This window comes from Artibeus jamaicensis, unplaced genomic scaffold, assembly GCF_021234435.1.
Source record: "Artibeus jamaicensis isolate MK-2021 breed Jamaican fruit bat unplaced genomic scaffold, CSHL_Jam_final contig_700, whole genome shotgun sequence".
NCBI lineage: Eukaryota > Metazoa > Chordata > Mammalia > Chiroptera > Phyllostomidae > Artibeus > Artibeus jamaicensis.
The window spans coordinates 8,886,662-8,907,752 of NW_026521930.1; the positions used below are offsets into that span (position 1 = coordinate 8,886,662).

General features: G+C 51.6%; 1 protein-coding gene across 3 annotated transcripts in view; it reads right to left on the bottom strand.

The window, feature by feature from the left end:
- LMF1 (lipase maturation factor 1) overlaps positions 1–21,091 on the bottom strand; it is a 94,725-nt gene that overhangs the window by 24,190 nt on the left and 49,444 nt on the right. For 2 of the 3 annotated variants that reach the window (XM_037157174.2, XM_053671508.1), the window contains exon 3: positions 12,624–12,689. The exons of the other annotated variant lie outside the window; for it this stretch is intronic. In XM_037157174.2, the coding sequence (XP_037013069.2) occupies positions 12,624–12,689 (66 nt within the window). The remainder of the gene's footprint in view (positions 1–12,623; positions 12,690–21,091) is intronic. 3 annotated transcript variants of the gene reach the window in all.

The following is a 21,091-nucleotide window of genomic DNA, read 5'->3' on the forward strand; positions in this document are numbered from 1 at the left end:
AACGCAGGTGCTATTAAAGCAGGCTGGATGGCATGACAATGCATTCACAGCTATGTTAGCATCACTGCTAGCTCCAGGCCATGCTGACCCTCACCAGCTTGTCTGGGCGGAGTGGATACCCCGAGTCCCACCATGGATGGGGATGTGGCCAACTCAGGTCTCAGGCAGCACAGATTTGGGTCTGAGGACCTTTCTCTTCTCAACCCTCAGGCCCCCTGTTGAAAAGGGCACCATGTTCCTAGGCTAGAGAAACTGAATTTTATAAGTCCAGCTCAGGACTGGCCAGAGAGCAGGCACCGCCCCCCCCCTCCCGCCAGAGAGCAGGGAGCTTCGTGGCTTGGGGATGGGGGCCACACCACAAGGATGGGGGTACCTGGGGCTGAGTGGCCCCAGCTGCCAGCCAGCAGGGAAACACAGACCTTGTGCAGAGATGTCCCTGCCAGCCGTCCAACTCTCTGCTTGGCCCAGGGGTCGTGGCCAGCTGTGCACAGGGCCTGAGGTCTTTGCTCTGCCCAGCCCCCCAACCCAGCACCAGGTGTAGCTGACATTCGGGTGAGCTGGGAGGTGAAGGCCCTCTCCTAGAGGTGGCAGGCACACAGGCAGGGCTCCCTGGCCGGCACCTGACTGGGGAAAAGTGAGCACAGTGCATGTCCCCTGGACCCCGGGACACAGCCTCCCCATTCACCGTCACCTGGCTCTGACTGCCCTTGGGATCCCCTGGAAGAGACGGCCCGTGTCCCTTGACCTTTGGAGCAAGCTGCCTGGGGCGGACTGACAAGCACAAAGGCTCTGCATCAGCTGTGCAGAGAGGTCTGTGGGGCCTCATCTGGAAAGCCCCGAGGGGAGGGCCCAGGTTGGGGCCACCTCACTCTCGGTTCCCAGCCAGTGACAGGGTGCTGCCTTGAGAACAAATAAGAGAAGCATCTGTGAGGAAAACAAGCCAACGACGTGGGGAAGAACGTGTTTCTACAGACTCTGGAGCAGCCGCGTCTGCACACGCTGAAGCGCTGCCCCCTCCAGGAGGCAGGGGCCCCCGAGTCCTATGGGGGTCCTCACGGAGCCCGTGCAGCAGGCAGGCCCGGGTGCGCCTCCCTGCTGGGCAGCCCGCTCCTTGTAGGGCATGTATGAAAAGGAGAAAGATTGTAAACAGAGTTTGTTTCTGCCCGCTTGGAGCTGGGGAAGGAAGCCAGACCCTTCACTGGGTGATGCTGGGAGGAGGAGTCTGCATGTTCCTCGTTTTTGGAGGGACAGTAGCAGAGAAGTGGGGTGCCGGCCGCAAGGATCAGTCTAACAACATCCCTTAAGTGTTTCCAGAAGAAACAAACAGACTGAGTCCAAGAAGGGTAAATTGCTGAGCAGTGCCCACCAACAGAACCTGATGCAGGCTGAGCGCTGCTGCCTGCTCCCACGGCCGCGCGGCCGCCTCCTGACAGCTTTCCTGACCTTCCACTGACTTTCCACAGGCCGCCCATCCTGTCACTCAGGAGCAGGGCGCCTGGAGCAGGGCCTCCCTGTTGGGGCTTTGGCGTTTTTCGTTTCCTGAGCATAAATGCACGTTTCCCTGGTTGGTGCCGACTTCCAGGAACCACATCGCAGGGATGGGATGTGCCCCGGGACGTGAGTCATTTGCACCCTCATGGAAGCCCCGACAAGATGAGGCTTCTCAGGACGGGCAGGGCCGGGGACTTGGACGCTGGCTAAGGGGCACGTCAGGTGTGAAAAGGGAAAGGACCCGACCCACGTTTAAAGGGCTGAGCCAGCTGCTGCGTGTTACTTCAGATTTGTGTGACGCTTCTTGACTGCCCCGGGTGAGGTGCTGTGAAGGACACACACAATGGAGGCGCCGGGCCAGTGATGTGTGGGTGCAGTGGGGGAGCCAGTCAGGGGTGAGGCCAGTCGCGCCCCACGCCCAGGGAGGTGTGGAGCCCCACGGTAGGTCCTGTGCCCTCAGCTCACGTGGGGCTTCGCTGTACCATGTAAACGAGGACAAATATGGTGACTGTGACATTGACGGTCCCTGATAACACAAATTCCCTGAAAGGAAGACTATTTTTTGGAGTCACGACCTGCCAGGAGAGGGCGTGTGCCGGGGGGGCCTGCTCTCCATGCTGATCCCTAAAGACACTGAGCCCACCAGGAGGGTGTCGAGGCCTCCCTTCCCCTGCAAACCAGGACGGTTTTATTTCTGCTTGCACTGAGCTGGACAAAACCCCATGTTGTAAAATCTGGCTGTAAACCATGGAAGCGGTGACTAGAGCATCGCACCCCATAAAGCACAGGGGGAGTGGCTGGCTGGCTGCCTGGGACGGCTGCGGGGCCACGCGCTACGTGGCTGAGTGCCCAGAGCATGGCCCGGCCCAGATGTGGCAGCCCAGACATGCAGCGTTCCACAAGAGGCCCCCTAAAAAGAGACAGTTTTAAATAGGAAAACATGACGAATATACGAAGAGCGATGAAAACTGTTTAGGGACATAGAAGGTAACAAATCTTCGGGGAGCACAGTGTCACTTCCTGCGGGGGGACCAGCACTCTCCTCTGACGCCCCCTCCTGCCCTGCAGCAAAAAGCCCAAGAACAGAAGTGGTTTTCCAGCCAGTTTCTCAGGAATTACGGGTGATGTGTGGGGCTTCAGTGAGAAAGGGAGCACACACGACTTCGTCCAAAGCATTTAACTCTCAGGTCCCACCCACCCCGTTCTAACAGGAAACCCTGGGGTGCGACAGCCCCAGCCCCGCTGGTCCAGGGCTCCTGTCCTTTGCGGAGCCAGGAGAGGAGGTTCTGGGATGGGGCGCCTCCTCCTACGCCAGAGGGACTGACTTAGAACACAGTTCTAAGGACACACAGGTGCCCGCGGGGAAGCATTACCCACCCATCAAGTGAGAGTCTTAGGGCAGAACAGTAAGGCCGACTGTGGGTTCTCACATGCAGCTGGGGCCCCCGACAGGCAGGGCCCGATGTTGCAGCTGAAGGCTCCTCCCCATGAGACCGCAGCAGATGTGGGGGTGTCTTCGTGGTGCTCACTTCGTGAACATGAACCGCCTGTGGCTACTCCCCACCTCCCACCAAGTGACTGGGAGTGAAGAAAAGCGAGTTATAGCCCTGGCTGGTGTAGCTCAGTGGATTGAGCGCAGGCCTGCAACCCAGAGGATTGAGGTTCGATTCCCAGCCAGGGCATATGCCTGGGTTGCAGGCCAGTTCCCTGCAGGCTATTTCCCAGCAAGGGAAGCACTAGAAGCAACCATACATTGATGTTTCTCTCCCTCTCTCCTTCCCCTCTAAAGATAAATAAATTAAAAAAAAAAAAAAAAAAAAAGCAAAGCGAGTTATACACGTGGGGCTCACCCACAGCCTACACAGGTGCAGGAGGGGCCTGCGAAGCACCGCAGGGGAAGGCAGGCCACGTGCCATCGGGACCACCTGCTGTGGTGGCCCCCGAGGGCTGCCATCCACATGCCCCGTGCACACAGCCTGCCTTGCTCGGGTGGCCTGGGTCCCAGCGAGGTGGCGGCGGAGCAGTGCCCCTAACCCACTCAACTACACCCGTTCGGCTAGCGTTACGCACCTGCCAGAAACCTCTTTCAAAACCAAAGGGGAAGGAGAGGCTGTTTCCGACAGAAGAGCCAGAGGACGCTGCCAGGTGAGAGACCCGAATCTACACCTGGGGCAAAGAAGCCTGGGAGCGGTGAGCATGCGGGCGGACGTGCACGGCTATCTTCCCAGTTTCGTGGAGTGTCTTTAAAGGGCGATTTGACTGTTGACACAGAAATAATGAGGCGGCGCAGGGCCTGTGCACCGCAAGCGCAGGACAGCGCCAGCACGGGGCCTGCAGGGAGGGGCGGGGGCGTCGGTGTCTGGTCCTGGACCGTTTATGAAGCAAGTAGACGCATCACTTGGAGGCAAGCTGTGATGAATTAAAGATTTATCCTGCAAACCCTAGAACAACCACAAAAGTAACACAATTAAGAGTTCTAGCTAATAAGCCAAGAAGAGAAATAAAAAGGAATCATAAAAAACATTCAACTCATTCAAAAGCAGAAAAAGATGAAAAATAAAGATGGAAATTTAACATATCAAAGATTACATTCAATGCCAATAATCTAAATACACAATTAAAAGGCTGAATTTGTCAGATGGAATAAAGAACAAGACCCAACTATGTGCTGCCATAGGAAACACACTTCAAATATGAAGACACATGTAGGTTAAAAGTTAAAGCTTGGAAAAATGCATACCAGGAAAACACTAGTCAAAAGGAAAACACAGTTATTACACTAACATCAGACAAAGAAACTTCAGAGCAAACACTATCAGGAATAAAAGGTCACTCCATAACACTGGAGGGAAGCCGTTTCATCGGCGGGTCACACTCAGACGTCTGGGCACCTGTAATGGACTTCGAAACACACGTGTGACGGCGAGGAGACAGACAAACCCACAGTTCCAGTAAGAAGTGTTAATCCCCCTCTCGATGCCTGATGTCATGAATGGACAAAAAGCTAAGTAAGGACACAGAACACTTGAAACACACTCTCGACCTACTTGAATTAACGAACATTATGGAACACAGAACACACATACCTTTTTAGGCTCAAATGGAATATTCATTAAGACCATATTCTGGGCCACAAAACAAGTTTGAATAAATTTTAAAAGATTTTAATCACATACTGCGTATTATCTGACAATAAAGGAATTAAATTAGACATCAATAACAGAAAGACGGCTGGAAAATTCTCACATTGGAAACTCAGTTGCACATGCTTTGTGGAGTTTATACTCCAGTGTGTGGTATGTCACCTAATTCACAAGACACCCCTGGAGTTGTTATCAATTTAAAGTTGGGAAAACAGAATTTTAACAGATAACTTTCTCAGGATCAGACAGGCCTAAAGTGGTCGCCCTGAGAGGGCAGGCAGCACAGGTCTGCATAAAGACACTGAACCTGGGTTCAAGTTTGGACGCTACCATTCTGGAGCTCTTTACTGTAACAGATGGACACTGCTGACCCTGAGGCTGCACCCTCACCTGTTGTGGTCTTGGCCTTGGTCTGGTGGGGCTGGTCCTTCTGGGTGACCCCAGGGCATGGGCCCCACTAAAGCCACGCTGTGGTCAGACACTGACATTCCCTAGGCCCAGCACCAACCCCCTCTCCAGTCTCCAGCACACACATGAAACACCCTCTTCTTACAAAATCAATAAAACTGCCAGTGGACAAAGCCAGTATAGCACGCTGCAATTCCCAACCTGCTGGAGGTAACTCAGTCACAGTTTCTACCAAGTTAACATTTACAGCTTTCACAGGAATGTCAACCTTGAATCTAATTATTTCCAGACTGGCAGACCCCTGTATCTAAGAGTGCTTGGTGACCCCCATCCAATTATGGTACATAACAGCCAGTAGCCTGAGTCCCCGGGTGGCAATTAAAAGTAGGATCCGCTGGCCTGAGACACAAAGAGAAGCCACCCGTGCTGGGAGTGGGTCTGGAATGCGGGAGGAAGAGGGCTCAACCCCTTGCATGGGGTTGGCAAGGCAGCCCGACTGTGCCTGCACACAGCTGTGCCCAGGGCTCAGGGACTGTGAAACACACTGGCTACAGGTGGCCGGGCCAGACTAGTGTTCGCAGGTGGATTACTGCAGTTCACCCAGAGGCTTAGCCAGCATTTAGTGAGCAGACTTCCTTGACAGCTCTCATCACCAGGAGGGCAACTGGCTGTCGGGGAGGTGGGGAGGGCCCTGGAAAGGGGTGGGAGGTTTCCACTGACACTTCTGTCCGGGGCAGCAGGGCACATCCATGGGGCTCAGCTCAGCCTGGTCATGCCCAGGAGCACCTTGGTGTAGCTGCTGAGTTCCTGGCACCTGGATCCTGGGGTTGGTGTGCTGACAATGACCACAGCTTGCAGAGGGATGAACAGTGTCCAGGAACAGGTGGCAACAGCACCCCTGTTGTGAGTTGAGAGACACTTGTTGAGTGGAACAAGGGACCACTTTCCACCCTGACATGTGAAGATGTGTCCTAGACAGGCAGTGGCCTTCCTGACCCCAAGAGAAAAAGAAAAAGCTTCTCCTAGGAATAATGGGAGGAGCTGCCTTCACACTCATGCCATGAAAGAGCACAGTGATGGCAAGTGTGTCCCGAGCGCCTTGCACATGCTCGGCTGACCCTGAGGAGTGCACGTGGCAGCGCCTCGCATGGACCGCCTCCTGTGCCTCTGGGGGGGTGGGGGTGGGCAGGGAGCACACCTTGTGACAGCCTCCTGTCGAGTTGCACGGGAAGGTTCTGCTCCAGGCGAGGCCCTGTGGTGAATCCTGGAGGTGCCCTGTGAGTCAGCCGCTCCTACTGTGGGCTTGAAACTCTAGCTTAAAAACTCTACCAATACAACACAAAGGCTTCTTTTATGTGCTATGAGGCTGTGGGACTTTACAAATAATAGGAGTGGAAAGTGATTTATATCCAGGATTAAAGGTCAGCTCTGCATGCCGGACTCTGGAGTACGACAACAGTGTAAACTTGTTTGAACTCATTCGTGCACCCCTGGGGGTAGGGGAGAATCAGAGAAAAGCTGTTCAGGCACAGAGAGGCTCCAGAGGGGCTGCAGGCAGGACCCACTGTGGGCAGAGGACCCAGCGAGCCTAGGACACCTCTGACACTTAACAACCAAAACACACAGTCTTTTTAACAGTGAGTCACTGACTTGTACAGTGACGGCTGTTTTATGTGAGTGATGTATCTGATACAAAAAAATTTAAGAAATAAATTTGTGTAGTCAAAGTATACCAAAGTTAAAAAGTCCAAATTTGATTCATCTGACTTCAGGCCAAGATGGAGGCATAGGTGAAAACACTGTGCCTCCTCGCACAACCAAGTTTAAAGACAACAAAGTTTTAGTAACAAAAATGCAACCAAAACACAGAAAATTGAACTGTCCGGAAGTCCGACAACAATGAACCATTCATCCAGACTGGTAAGAGGGGTGGAGTCAGCAGCTGGTGGAGCCGAGTCACAGGCAAAAGCGGTGGACCGGACCGACCCAGGCACAGAGCTGACGGTTAGCAGATCCCAGGCGTGGGGTGGCAACGGGTGTACCCAGTGAGGGTGCAAGGCGGCTGGCTGACTGAGGTCATACATTCACACTCAGATAAACCAGGAGAAGGAGCGAGCAGTGAGACAGACCGTGTAGGCTAGGGCCCCAGAGACAGGAATTAAAGCCTAAAAGCACCAATTGGAAAAACTTTCGAGCTCGGGGTGCCAGAAGATGCTCCCAGGCTCACAGGAGAGAGTTTGTTGGAGAGACCCACAGGGTCCTGCAGGGTGCACAGGCTCACACACCCAGAAGCCAGCACCAGAAGGTCCCAATTTACTTGCGGGAAGCAGCAGAGGGAACCAAAATCCGAGAGAGAAAGGAACAAACGCCACTGCCCCTCTCTGACCGCACCCCCACATAGAGCGTCACAACACAGCACTGGGTGGCCCTGCCCTGGTGAACACCTAAGGCTCTGCCCCTCATACTTAACAGGCACAAATAGACCAAAACATTATGGCTCAAGAAGAACAGCTCAAAGCCCCAGAGCCAATACTTTTCAGCGATCAAGAGATAGCCAACCTATCAGATGCACAGTTCAAAACACTGGTGATCAGGTTGCTCACAGAACTGGTGGATTTTAGTCACAAATTAGAGGAACAAATGAAGGTTAAACTAATTGAAATGAATGGTAATGCACAGGAAACCAATAGTAATGGAAAGGAAACTGGGACTCAAATCCAGGGAGTGGACCAGAAGGAAGAAACATCCAATCAGAAAAAAATGAAGAAACAAGAATTCAAAAAAATGAGGAGAGGCTTAGGAACCTCCAGGACATCTTCAAACGTTCCAACATCCGAATTATAGGGATACCAGAAGGGGAAGAGGAAGAGCAACAAGTGAAACAGTTATTTGAACAAATAATAAAGGAGAACTTCCCCAATCTGGCAAAGGAAATAGACTTCCAGGAAATCCGGGAAGCTCAGAGAGTCCCAAAGAAGTTGGACCCAAGAAGGAACACACCAAGGCACATCATCATTACATTAGCCAAGATTAAAATCAAGGAGAGAACCCTAGAAGCAGCAAGAGATAAGGGGACAGTCACCTACAAAGGAGTTCCCATCAGACTGTCAGCGGATTTCTCAAAAGAGACCTTACAGGCAACAAGGGGCTGGAAAGAAGTATTCCAAGTCATGAAAGGCAAGGACCTACATCCAAGATTGCTCTATCCAGCAAAGCTTTCATTTAGAATGGAAGGGCAGATAAAGTGCTTCTCAGATAAGGCCAAGTTCAAGGAGTTCATCATCATCAAGCCCTTATTATATGAAATGTTAAAGAGACTTATCTAAGAAAAAGAAGATAAAAAATATGAAAAGTAAAAAGACAGCAAACTCACAGTTATTAACAACCACACCTAAAACAAATGCAAACCAAGTAGACAGCTAGATCAGGAGTAGAACCATAGAAATGGAGATCACATGGAGGGTTAGCAAAGGGGAGTGGGAGGAGGAGAGAGGGGGAGTAGGTACAGAGAATAAGTAGCATAGATGGTAGGTAGAAAATAGATGGGGGGAGGGCAAGAATAGTATGGGAAATATAGAATCTAAAGAACTTGTGACACATGGACATAAACTAAAAGGAGGGAATGGTGGGGGAGGGGTGTGCAGGGTGGAGGGGAATGAAGGGGGGGAAATGGGACAAGTATAATGGCATAATCAATAAAATATATTTTAAAAATTTTGATTCATCTGTATTGTGGACACTGAGAAAGAAGATACCTACTTAGGAGGCCTCCTGGTAGCTCACTGGGCTCAAAACAAAACAAAACAAAACAAAACAAAACAAAACAGCCTACCACTTCAGGGAGCTGCCTGCATTGAACTGCCTGCCTGCCCCGGGTTTCTGCCCTCTGAGCCAGCCCTTGCAAAAGAGTCCCTGGAATCCTATTTGAACCAATAGGACCGAGCCTTTCCCAATCCAACTGGAGATGCATAGCTCTGACCAACCAGAGCAGCTCTAATCTGACCAATCAGGACAGTGCCTTTTGGACCAATCAAACTTTCATGACTTGGAGTCCTCATTTGCATGAGGACAGACCAATTAGGGATCCGGGTGGGGACTTCCATCCATATAAGCCAGCTCCCCTGGGGGGCAGAGGCACATCTAGGAGCACACTTTCCCATTCCACCCAGGATTGAAGACTGCATTTCCCTGGCTGAGCTGAAATCAGAGCTGTCTCAGCACAGATTAGACCAGCACAGGCCAAAGCAGAGGGGAGGAGTCAGTAGCAGAGCTATCTAGTCGAAGAGGAGCCCAGTCCCAGGGCTGCATCAAAGCCATGCTGTGTTCACAGCTATGATGTATCACACTCAACTGTTTCCTTCTTTAGCACATCCCGAACTGTGGATTCCCACTGGTGTTGAACTGGCACCAATGGCCGCAGGTTGACAGTATAGAACGGTCCACAAAGAAACGCCAGTTTGCCGTTAAGAGCACGTTCTTAGTGTTCCAAGTGGAACGCTGCATATTTTAAAGGTAATTGGACAAAACATAAAACTACTATGAGGTAAGCTACATTCATTTTTCTTCCTTTCCTTTCCTTTCCTTTATGTCTGACAGCTGAGGCGCGCCTGTGGGCACTGCTTGTGGGTGGTTTCACTGAGTGTGGGAGCAGAGCACGTTGGTTTTCAGATGGAGGCTTTCAGAGCATTTCTCTGCCTTGGACATGTCAGGGACACTGGCTGTATGTGGCTGCAGGTCCCACCGTCGCCAAATCCGCAGAACTGCGCTTGGTGGTGGAGCATCACGCAGAGGCCACCTGCCCTTTCTCTTGCTGTGAATAACGATCTGTGTTAGAAAGACACTTGCCCAGTGTTGCTTCTGACTTGACTGACTGAGCTCACCACCAACCACCTCCTAGTTGTGAGTAGATGGAAAGGCAAGTGGCTGCGTGGGTGCATGGGCCCTTCAGGCCGAGGCCGACTGGCAGAGTGGGCCTCTCCTACCCAACAGTGTATGGGCTCCTGGACTTGTGCAGTGAATTGCAATGGCGATGCTGCTCATTTTGCTCTCTGTGCTGCTAAAGACATCATGGAGGAGTGTCACCAGGCTCCTGCCATGTGCTCTAGGTCTCCAAACACAACATATATCTCTGACCTGATGCCTTGGGACAGTATATCTCTGACCTGATGCCTTGTCCAGATGGTGAGGATGCAGGAAGACAGCCTGAGGGCCTCAGGCCTCAGGCCTCACACACGTCCTGAGGACGTGGGCTGCGTCCAAGAGGCAGGAGGGTGGGCTGATGCCAGTCCCACCAGCGCTCCACCCACCAGCTGGGTCTGGGTGAGTGGGACTCAGCTGCCATTCCCTCGCAGGGTGGGGACACTTGGGAGAACTCACACAACCCTAAGCACCAGACGTGCCAGGGCTCAGCTCTGTGATCTCCTGATGTCCTAGGCTTTCACCAAGCCTAGCCGTGGTAACACCATGTAAAAGGGCATCCCCAGTAACAGCAAAGTTCAAGGTGAAACAGAGGCAATGATGAGAGGGGAGAGGAGCCTGAGCTCTTGCCTCACTGGGAGCCTCTCCCTGCTTCCCAGGCTGTTCTGGACACCCCCACCAGCCTGGCCGCCTCCCACAGCGGGTCCCTCTCAGGAGGCCCTCTCCAGCAAAGCCATGCCAGTGAATGAGGCACCCTCTATTTTCACACAGTCCCCACCATTACCTGGACCCCCCGCTGCCGCTGGCCATGGACTAGGAGTCCAGGTCACAGAGGACAGGCCATGAGGCCCACCCATCCTTGCCCCAGGGGCACAGACAACTTCAAAGGGATGAACTGAATGGTTTGCAGTCAGCAAACAGCATGGCCTGGCCCCTAAGGAGACATCAGTCAGTGCCCTCACTCCAAACCAGCTTATGAAGTGGGTGTTGAAACAAGACCCTGCTGAGGAAAGGCTTCTGCGGCTACAGTGCGTCAGGAGGTTCGGTCCCTCCGAAGGGCCTGACTCGGAAGCTGCGGCCCGCACTCTGACAGCAGCACTGAGCACACAGGGCCTCAGAGCACCACTCCGTTCAGCCCGGACCCAACGTGAGCGGCGGCCATCACGTTCCCGGTGCTCAACAAGCCATGACTTGGCCTGTCCTAGAACGTCGATTCCGAGTGGTCTGAGCTCACACACACCAATGTCACAGTCTGCAGGCTGTCCCCGGGACTTGGTTCATAAGCCAGAGCTATGGTAGCCACATTCCACAGCCTGCCCAATCCCAGCTCTGTCCCGGTGTGTGCCAACTCCATTCCTTCCTGGGGACACTCACCCAGCTCTGTCCTCTGCCCCCCAAGGCCCCTTCCATTGTCCTAACACAGAAGTCCTGAAGCTGCCTCCACCTTGGCCAGAGGGCCGCATGTGCAGAGAGCATGGGTATTTGCACCCCAGGGACTGATAGGCGCAGCCTGTTCACCAGGCTCTGATGCCCTTCAAGGGGTCAAGGGAACACACATGGTCTTCACACTTCGGGTCAGTGTTGACAGGGTGGCTGAGGGTGCTGGCAGGCAGGCCAGGGACAGAGCAAGGGCCTTTGGCCCAGACCATGGGGACCCACACTCTCTCCTGCCCAGCTAGAACATTTCCTCTGAGGCACTTTTTGAAAGGTCAGCTCTAGAACCGGGGGTGGGCCACATGCGTCCTTGGGTAGGAGGAGAGGTCACTCTGAGGCACACTAAGTGAGTTGCGGGGTGATCTCCACACCCTGAAATAAAGTCTGACCTCCTAAGCGCAGCACACAGTGGGCGCTCCTATCCCAGGCTGCTTAACAGATGACACAGCCCTGAACAGCACAGTCACAGCAGGAAGCGGGTGCTACCCCAGACTCAGGTGACATCCAGGACTGAACCCACTTGGGACTGAAAGCTGCAGAAGGCATAAGACTGTCTGCAAGCCACCTTTCAGAGAGAAAACATTCTGTCTGATGGGCGGGGCTCTAGACACATCAAGGTTTTCACTGCCAACAAGAGCGACATGAGTCCAACATGAGAATGGACACCCGACAGGCATGTACTCTGTACGCAGTGAGCCGACATTACTGAGATGAATGACATTTCGATGCCAAGTGCCCTCATATCAATTCCTAAGGAAAAATGACCCTAGCCCCCCCTCCCCATGCAGAGGCCAGCAGTCAGCAGAGACAGGAATGTCTAGAGGGGCTGCACCCGGGCCTCGGCCCTGTGGTGGGCGGAGCGTGTCCAAAACTCCGGGGTCAAGGTGGGGAGGGGCCTGGGGGTTTGAACACAGTATGACTAGGGCCTGTCCTCCAAGAAGCTGAGACATGCCTGTACCCACATCCATGGAGGCTGGGGGGGTGGGCAAAAGGGCCAGCTCAGACTCCAGGAGGGAGGGTGCCTGGCCTGGCATCCAAGGTCTGGGCGGGACTGGGGACAGCAGCAGAGGGACGAGGTGCCCATAACCAGGTGATCCAGACCCACAACCGTGGTGGCCAGATGCCCCTTTCTGCCAGCCTCAGCAAGTGGGACCCTGCCTCTTAGAAAAAGGAAGCAGGAAGGAGTATCCAGTGGGCGGAAATCTGTGTCAACAGATCATCGCTCCTCACCTCGTAGTGGAAGTCCATGCAGGTGAGGTCTTGCCAGCACTGGTCCCCCCGGACCTTGATCAGACCCTGCCAAGGCAAGGAGAGGAAGCAACATGAATCAACTCCCCAGAACGGCAAGGATCCCTGGGGACAGGAGAACTGCTGCTGGGGGAAGAAACTAAGCTAAAAGGAACTTTAAGGGAGCAACAAATTTTATCTTACACCTGAAGTGATGTAAAGGGTAAGATTCACAAAGGCTTTAATGACAAGAAGTCAGCAAATGCTACAGAGAAAAAGAACGCTGGTGTTCTGCTGCAGCCAGTTCCTTCCGTGCTTTCTTTATAACTCAGTTTTCAGACTGTGAGCATCGGCACAGTGATGCAATTGAAAGGCTTTAAAAACGGACAAGTTTGCAAAGCTACATATACCCAACCTTAGTCACATTTCTACAGACGCCAAGGAGGATGTGAAAGGGACAATGTTGCAATTGCTGTGATGACACACTATTCAGCAGCTCAGGCGGGCTGGACCAATATGTCCACCCATCTATCTCCCCGAAGGGTCACTACTGCTTCATGGCCCCCAGGGACCTCTGGTGCTCAGGCCCCGGAGCTCCTCCAGGCGGCTACTTTGCAGCCTGTTCCACTGGGAGAGTGGCTGTAGGGAGAAGGAACTCCGTTAACAGCCTGTGGGTGAGCTTTGGGGTGCTGGCTGCCACCCCAGCACCGTCAGCTCCCCTGCACCCTGTGCAGCTCCCAGGACGCCATGCAACGTCTACATCACAGCCAGTCTGCAGTTGCAAGGAGGAGAGTCAGCTCACATGCCTGCCCCTTCCCCACTAACAATCCTCTTTCTCGCCACAAGATTCCTTCCTAAGTCAGAAACCAACCGTTCTCCTACCAGGAATAAAAACATTGCTTGAGATACAGAGATTCAGTTCCAATTTTGGTCTCTTATGTAATAGTTGGATTAGAAAGTTAGAAAGAAACTGTGCTGATAAAGATACAACCCTGGAATGCAACTCAGCTTTCTCCTGTGACAGTGGCTTCTGCAGCTATGACTGCCTCAGTTTCACCCTTCCTCCCTCCCTCCATCCACCCACACACCACCCAGGCTGCCCAGGACAGTATTCTGCACTAAAGTCGACTGACCCTAAACTTGAATCATGTCTGTGAAACACTCTTGCTGCGGCGTCAAGATCAGTGCTTGACTGCACAACTGGGGGCAGTGGATGAGACTGGCTGGTGCACAGAACTGACCTTTACACATGGGAAAGACTCTGGGGCAGCTGAGGGCTCTGAGCCAGAGACCAGAGTGTGAGCCGACGGGTCCTCTGGTGGCCATATGCCCAGCAAAGCAGAATGACGACTTGGGAGGTGGGACATGTCTGATTCTGGACACATCTAAAACATGGAGGATGCAGGATGGGCAGAGGGACCGGAGCTGGTGTGGGTGGTTGGACTCAGGAACCCCCAAAGGGTCAGGGAGGAGAAATGTGGAGGGGCTTGTGGGGGCCACATGGGCCTCACACCTCAGTGGGGCTGAGCCCACCTGGCCTTCAGCTGCACCTGCTGCCGCCAACGTCACGGAGCCGTGGTGCCAGTGTGACGCTGTGCTCCAAGAATAAAGATGAGTGAACCACTCTGCAAAGTGGAGAGTCACATCTTTTTGGAAACTGGGTTTGCTTACGTCACAAAGTGCCAGAGACAACCTCCAGTCTGAATTTGGCCATGTACAGTCATGCATGTGTGCAAACAGAGCTTCAAAAAGTCAAAGGTGGCAATGACCCAGACCTCGGTGAGCCCGTCCTGCCTGTGGCAGAGCTGCTGGTTTCCCATGAAAACCCCTCGTTTCCGATGGTGCCCCTTGTTCTGCAGACAACCTCAGCCATGAGGTCATACGAGGCTCCCTCATGAGCACAGCTCCACTCCCTGCATCCCTTCAGAATCTGAGAATGGTACTCTTTGGAGATTCAAACCAGGCAAAGAAGAAAAAAAACAAAATAATTAAAATGTCATTCAAACTCTAAGCTGATATAAGACACTTAAAAATCCGAGACATTCTTTCAGGAGCGGAGGATAATTATATTCCTCCCCATCTACTGATTTCTCCCTACAATGCAGATGTCAGATTTTCCACAGATTTTTTTTCTTCCAGAGTAAGTGTCAAAGGAACAAAGCCTTCTTTGAGACTTTTTTCAGCCCAAAATTAATTCTGAAAGAAAAAAAAAATACCGGCACAGATAAGCCACTAATATGCAGACCCAAAGAGAGCTGAGTGACCCACAGCTGTCCATACAACTCCTGCTCTCTGCCTGGGGCTGGGAACACCAGGATGCTGGAACTTTCCAGGGCAGCCGAGCCCTTACAGGCAGTGGGTGGGAGGCAGGAGCATAAAGGCAAGAGACTGAGGGCTGCAGATGGGCTCCTCTCTGAAGCTCAAGGGTATGAGAACACTCATCTTAAAAACTCCCATTAAGAAACGGGAAATTCCAAGGCGTCACACCACAGAACATCCAGTTCTATAAGGCTGCACGAGTCCCTCACACCTGATGCGGGTTGCAGGGGGCACTACCAGGCCTGCAGAAAGGTCAGGGGCAACAGCACAGGGAGGTGACCTCCTTTCATCACGAGTACCTGCGCACCATGGACAGCTCTGCCCACAGAGCCTCAGTTTGAACATACACCTGTTCTATCATCGCCAGGGTCCCTGCCTGCTCCTTTTCCACAGAGGAGGTGCCTTGTGGACCCTGGAGCCCTGAGCACTAATGAACAGCCCACAAGCGTAGAGGGACAGGCCATTGCTCCCACGAGCAGGCGCGGTGTCTGGTGTGCCTCTCAGGGGTGATTGGGGGAGGTTGTGCCAATAGGGGCAAAGGCACCCTGAATTCTGCCCTGACCAAGTAGCATGCCGCTTCTCTCTACGGGAGCTGAGCCGGGCCCACAGGGCCCCATGTGCACCTTTAACAGGTGAGGGAACCCCGTGTGCTCTGTGAGGGGACCCCATGTCTCGGGGTGTGTGGTGACTGCTGCATTTGAGCAGCACTGCTTAGTGTGCCGTGTTATGTGAGCAATCACAGTGCCTGACCTGTCTCCGTATTTGAAGGGCCCCCGCCAACTCAGTGTTACCACCTGGCCCCACTTCTTACTCTCCGGCAGCAGTTTGGTGGTGTTGGTGCTTTCTGACCCCAAGGTGCAATAATAGAAAACACCCATAATGGCGAGTGTACGTGCACACAGTTAAGTACCACCCAGTCACGGGACATCGCTCTGACTGCAACGTGTGGTCGGGGAGATAAATCACTGCAGTCATACTTTATAATTTATTCTGCCTTCTCTCAAATCCTGGAGACCCTCTGAAAATTGCCTTCGTGACACCTGCCTGTGACAGACAGACTGTGAAGCGGGGCTGCATGGAGTGGGTGGAAGGAATTGTCGCAGGCCCTTGGAAGCATTTAGGACTGGGTGACTTTCTAGACCACCAGGAGCCGAGTGGCTGCCTTCCTCCTGAGGGTACTTCTGAGACAAGTGGCTGGAAATGGAGACACAAAGACGGTGCTGAGGAGCTAAGCCTGGTGCCTGTGTTAGCGGGCGGGGGTGGGGGGCTGGTGCTGCAGCTGGGGGCCATAGGTCAGAATGTTGCAGACATCATTTCCCAGAAATTCCCATGCTGCCCCCAGGCTGGAGTCCGAGGTCTGGTCTCTCGAGTGCTCCCGCAGGAAGGAAGAAAGCCCCTTTCTTCAGCTCTGCCCACACTAATGCAATAAAACAAATTGGGATAATTGCTCTCCTTGGGGAGTGGGGATCCCAGGACGGCTCAGGCTGGCCAAGGAAACGACAATGACATCCGCTTGATTTGGGTCTTCATGGGGCATGCTGCATTCTGACACTTACTTCATTACATGTAATACGATTTTACTGGAGGTAATATGATTCCAAGAAAGAGCTCCTGATTTCAAACTTAGTTCCCCTTTAGTGACTTAGCTCCTTATTTTCTTCACTAAACTTTCAGTGCCCCTTGGGTCTGGAGCATCTCTGGGACACGCACATGGGGGCACTCTAACGAGCAAAGAGCTTACGATCGCTCTGGGTCACTGGCTTTAATCAGTCCCCAGGCCTCCATGGGGAAGAGCAGAAATTCAAGTGCAGACTCGTTGAGCTTCTGGGTCAAGGCGTCATCTCAGCTGGAAACCTTCCTTCTCATCAGATGGATGCTTGAACCTCGGGGTGGGAGATGTGGAACTGATGGCCAGCCTGAGATCCAGGTGTGGCTTGAACACTGGAGCAGCAAGCAGCTATGGCCGCAAGCAGACATGGGTGAGCATGTACTCACTGCTACTCTGCCAGCAGGTATCAGAGCCTCCCCTAGTCCCAGCAAAAACCTGCACAGGGTGGGCTCCTGACTGCGTCCCAAACATGACCCCTGTCAAAGAGAATGTCAGTAGCCTGTGCAACTGCCCTTCTCTCCAGTGCTGGGGTGCTCAAAGGCTGGGGTGCTCACAAGGCTCTCCTAACATTGATCCCTCATTATCCCCACGGTGTGTGGAGTTTATAGGGCTGCACCTCACAGTGATCATTCCATGTGAAGAGCAAACTCCTGCTAGTCTCTGAAGTCTGAGGGTTGAGCTTCAATTTACACAAAAGAAAACGCAAATCTTTAAGTACTCAGTTCAATGTGTTCTGGCTACCGTATACAAACAGATGTCTAGTACCTTAAGCAAGATACAGATTTCAGTCCCATAGAATGTTCTCTGGAACCCCCTTCCAGGCAATTCCACACCTGGAAACCTGGAAAGGTCTTTTAAATCCCTATCAGCAATGTTCTGCTGTTTTAATGTACATGTCTTAGACATCCTTCATCAGATTTATTATAAGGTATTTGGGGGCTTTTAATACAACGGTAGACTGTATTCTCATTTTGCTTTCTAGTGATTTCTTAATAGTATATAAAGTACAGTTATTTTTCCATCGACCTTGTGAAATTCATGTACTCATTTGCTTTTTATATTCCCCTGGATTTTTCAAACAAATCATGTCTATGAATAACAGTTTCATTTCTTTTTCTTGTCTTATTGCACTAAGACTTCTGATACGGTGTTGAAGAGCGGAATGAGGAACAGACATCCAGGCCTGGTTTCTCACCATGTGTCAAAGCTTCATCCTCTCCCTGAAGAGCTGGTGTGAACTGGGTTTCACAGATGCCTCTGTCAGGCTGAGGACGTTCTGTCTAAGACTGTCATGAGTGGTTGCTGAACAGTATTGTGTGCTTTTTCTTTTTTTGCATTTGAGACGATAAAATGGTTCTTCATCTATATTCTGTTAGTATAGAATTGCATTGATTTTCAAATGTTAAAACCACCTTGCATTCCTGAGATAAACCATACCTTTTTTTTATTGCCAGATTTGATTTGCTGGTATTTTGCAGAGGGTTCCTGCAAAACCATGCCCTTGCTCATGAGGGTGAATCAGTCCCTATTTTTCTTTTTCTGATGTCCTCATCAGGTTTTGGTATTGCTGTTATACTGGTCACAAAAAACAATTCGGAAAGTGTTTTTTCAAGTGCAGACTCCTCTGCTATTTTCCAAAAGAGTTCGTGTAGGATTGCTATTATTTCCTCCTTAAACATTTGATAGATTTCACTGGTGAAGCCATCTGGCCCTACGCTTTTCTTTTTTGGAATGGTTTTTGATTACAAATCCAATTTATTTAACAGGTATGGAGCCACTTAGATTTCCTGTTTCCTTCTGTCTCAGTTTTGGTAAGCTGCATTTGTCCATTTCATCTAAATTGTTGAATTTATTGGCCCAAAGCTTTCATAATATCCCAGGTGACTCTTTACGGCAGGATCTCGGATGCAATTACCAGTTATTCGAGGAAAGCGTTTTCTCATGGTGCCCTTCAATCACAGCCTGGCTGCAGCTCCCAGCTCTGCTGAATTCTGACCTGAAAACTATAGTTCCTCTGGGCCAATACTTTCTGTATTTCAGATATGGCTTTCGGTCTCTCGTGTTAACAAGACAGTAAGTAGGCCAGTCTGCACACAAGGAGCTTCTCAAGGCCCCACTGAGGGTGCTGAGCCAGGTGTGAGCACGGAGCCGTGGGCAGCACAGGTGTTTAGCAGTCAAGCCTCTGCCGATTGATGCTGGGGACTTGAAGCTGCCTGCGTGGAAAATGTACCGGCATCTTGTCACTGCTTTCTGCAGCCTGTAGGTCACTTGGGGGTCACTGAAATGCATGGACAGAAACGCTAAGTCTCACATCAGCTTCTGAGAGGTGTCAGAGGCTCTTGCTCATGCCCAAATTTGCCATGTCTTGATTCTTTGTTCCTCCTTTTATGTTGTGTGGGGGAAAAAACAAAAACAAAAAACAAAACAACCTCCGCCCCCAATTCTATGGAAAGTAACCTCACAGGATGATCTGATCATAAATTCTTAACTGGGCAGGTCGCAATGGGTAGTCAAGACCTGGGCATATAACTTTTTTCAGTAAAAGGCCTACCTTTTACTGAAAAAGCCCTAAGCCCTGTCCATTGTTTCTGTGCATCTAGGTTAACACACCTTTGAAGTAAATATAACCACCCTCAAAAGAGCACATAATCTTCTTCACTCCCCTGTAACCTAATCCTGCCTTGCCTTCTCCTACCTGCATGTCATCTCCCTGAATTTCAAATGCATATCTGAGGCTGTGACACTGTCACTCTCTGGAGCACTTGAGATCTTGCTTGCAGGCACAGGTCAGCTTAGCTCAAATAAACTCTTATATAGAAATCCCCTACAGGTTTAAATGTTTCTTATGTCAACAGTCACATCCCTCCACTTACTTCATATAAAAATGACCTGTTTCTGGCATAGCAAACATGCAACTTGAGTGGAAACTGCTAACTTTAGCTGTGGTGTTGCTCAGTAAGAATTGAGGGCACTAGGTCTGTCACTCTTAAAAAGTAAAGCAATAATAAAACAATTTACTATCAGGAGGACTGCAGGACAGTATGTTGGAAGGACTGCAGATAGAACATGCAGGAAAATGGAAGCCACACTAACATGCGCAGCGCAAGCAGAAGCAGCTGTGTTGAGGAGCCGTGTCCCCACAAATGCACACATCAGCAGTCAGGTTCCTGACATCGACTGTCCTTACTACCGACTCTGAAGAGTGTTTGGGCATCACAGTTTTTCACTTGCCCTTGTTCAGGTTCGCACGTTCTCCACAAGGTAATGCTTATGCCAAAGCAGGTTCCTACAGAGAGAGGGAGATGGCAGCAAAGAACTCTGCATATCTGCTGCTGCCAAACCTGACGCCCCGCACACACGCCCCCAGACGGAAGCCAGGCAGAGGGGGCGGAGAGCTGGAAAGAGGGAGGTGCAGAAGAACTGGGCTTCATCAGTTCTCGGGGTGGGGCAAAGTTAAACAGCGTGGCCTCCCTTCAGTACTGTCCAGGTCTGAGAACTCCCAGCAACAAGGGCACTGGCTCAATTCCCAGAATTTTAGCAATTGAAAGCTCTGAACCCTCAGAGCACACAGTTCATCAGCCTACCACAGCATGACATCATCAAGGGCAGCTTCAGCTCTGAAAGCACCACGTGGAAAATCCATTGTCTGTTCCTGCACAAGCAGCACAGCGGGTCAGAAGCAAAGGCTCTGGGCTTTGGCGACAGGTCTCTGACATGCTCTGGGGTAAAAACTTTGGTTGGTATGAACTCAGTCATACACACACATATTCCGTCTTTACAAAAACTGAGATTAAAAAGTGAAAAAATTTTTTAAAGCATAGAGATAACCTATTACTTTAAATATGGTAATTCAGAAACGCTTGCCCTTTCCCATGTCTTCAAGTGAAAGAGATTCTGTATTCTAATATGACTGAAATCTATGCATTTAAAGCAGAAAATTGAGCCTAAAATTGGAGAAACATTCCAGAGTTCTCCCCCAAAACATCTAGTGTGTGTTTGCCCCGTTCCAGTGGAAAGGCACAGGTATGTGCCCTGAGCAGACCTGTGTCTTTGTTCTGAGGAAGGAGGCTGGATGGGGTCACCTGGGCCCACAAAGCTGCTCTGCGCTGCCATCCCAGCAGCTTGAGGCGGGAGGACAGGGACACGGGAGCTTCTCCACCTTCTCGTGTGAGGGATGTGGTGACTCCATGCTGTGTACAGCCTGGCTTCAGGATGCAAATTCACAAAGCCCCGACTGTGGCTGGCCCGGAACCACAGAGAGGGGGCCGAGGGGGCACTCCGGTGCTGTGTGAAGTCCAGCTCCAATCCAATCATGTCACCAGTGGGATGACCGCCTTGCCTCCACCAGCACCATGTGGCGAGAGTTTGGAGCCATCATGGCATCCATACATTGGTGGGTACCAAAAACTAGAGGAGCGGACCTTATACAGCCCAGGCCCACAGGTGGCACAGGGAGCTGGGCAGGAAGTCGCATCCTGTGGGCCTGTTTCAAGCTGCAGCCTCTGGCCAAGCAGATGGTCTTTCCAGGCTGTGAGGCCACGTG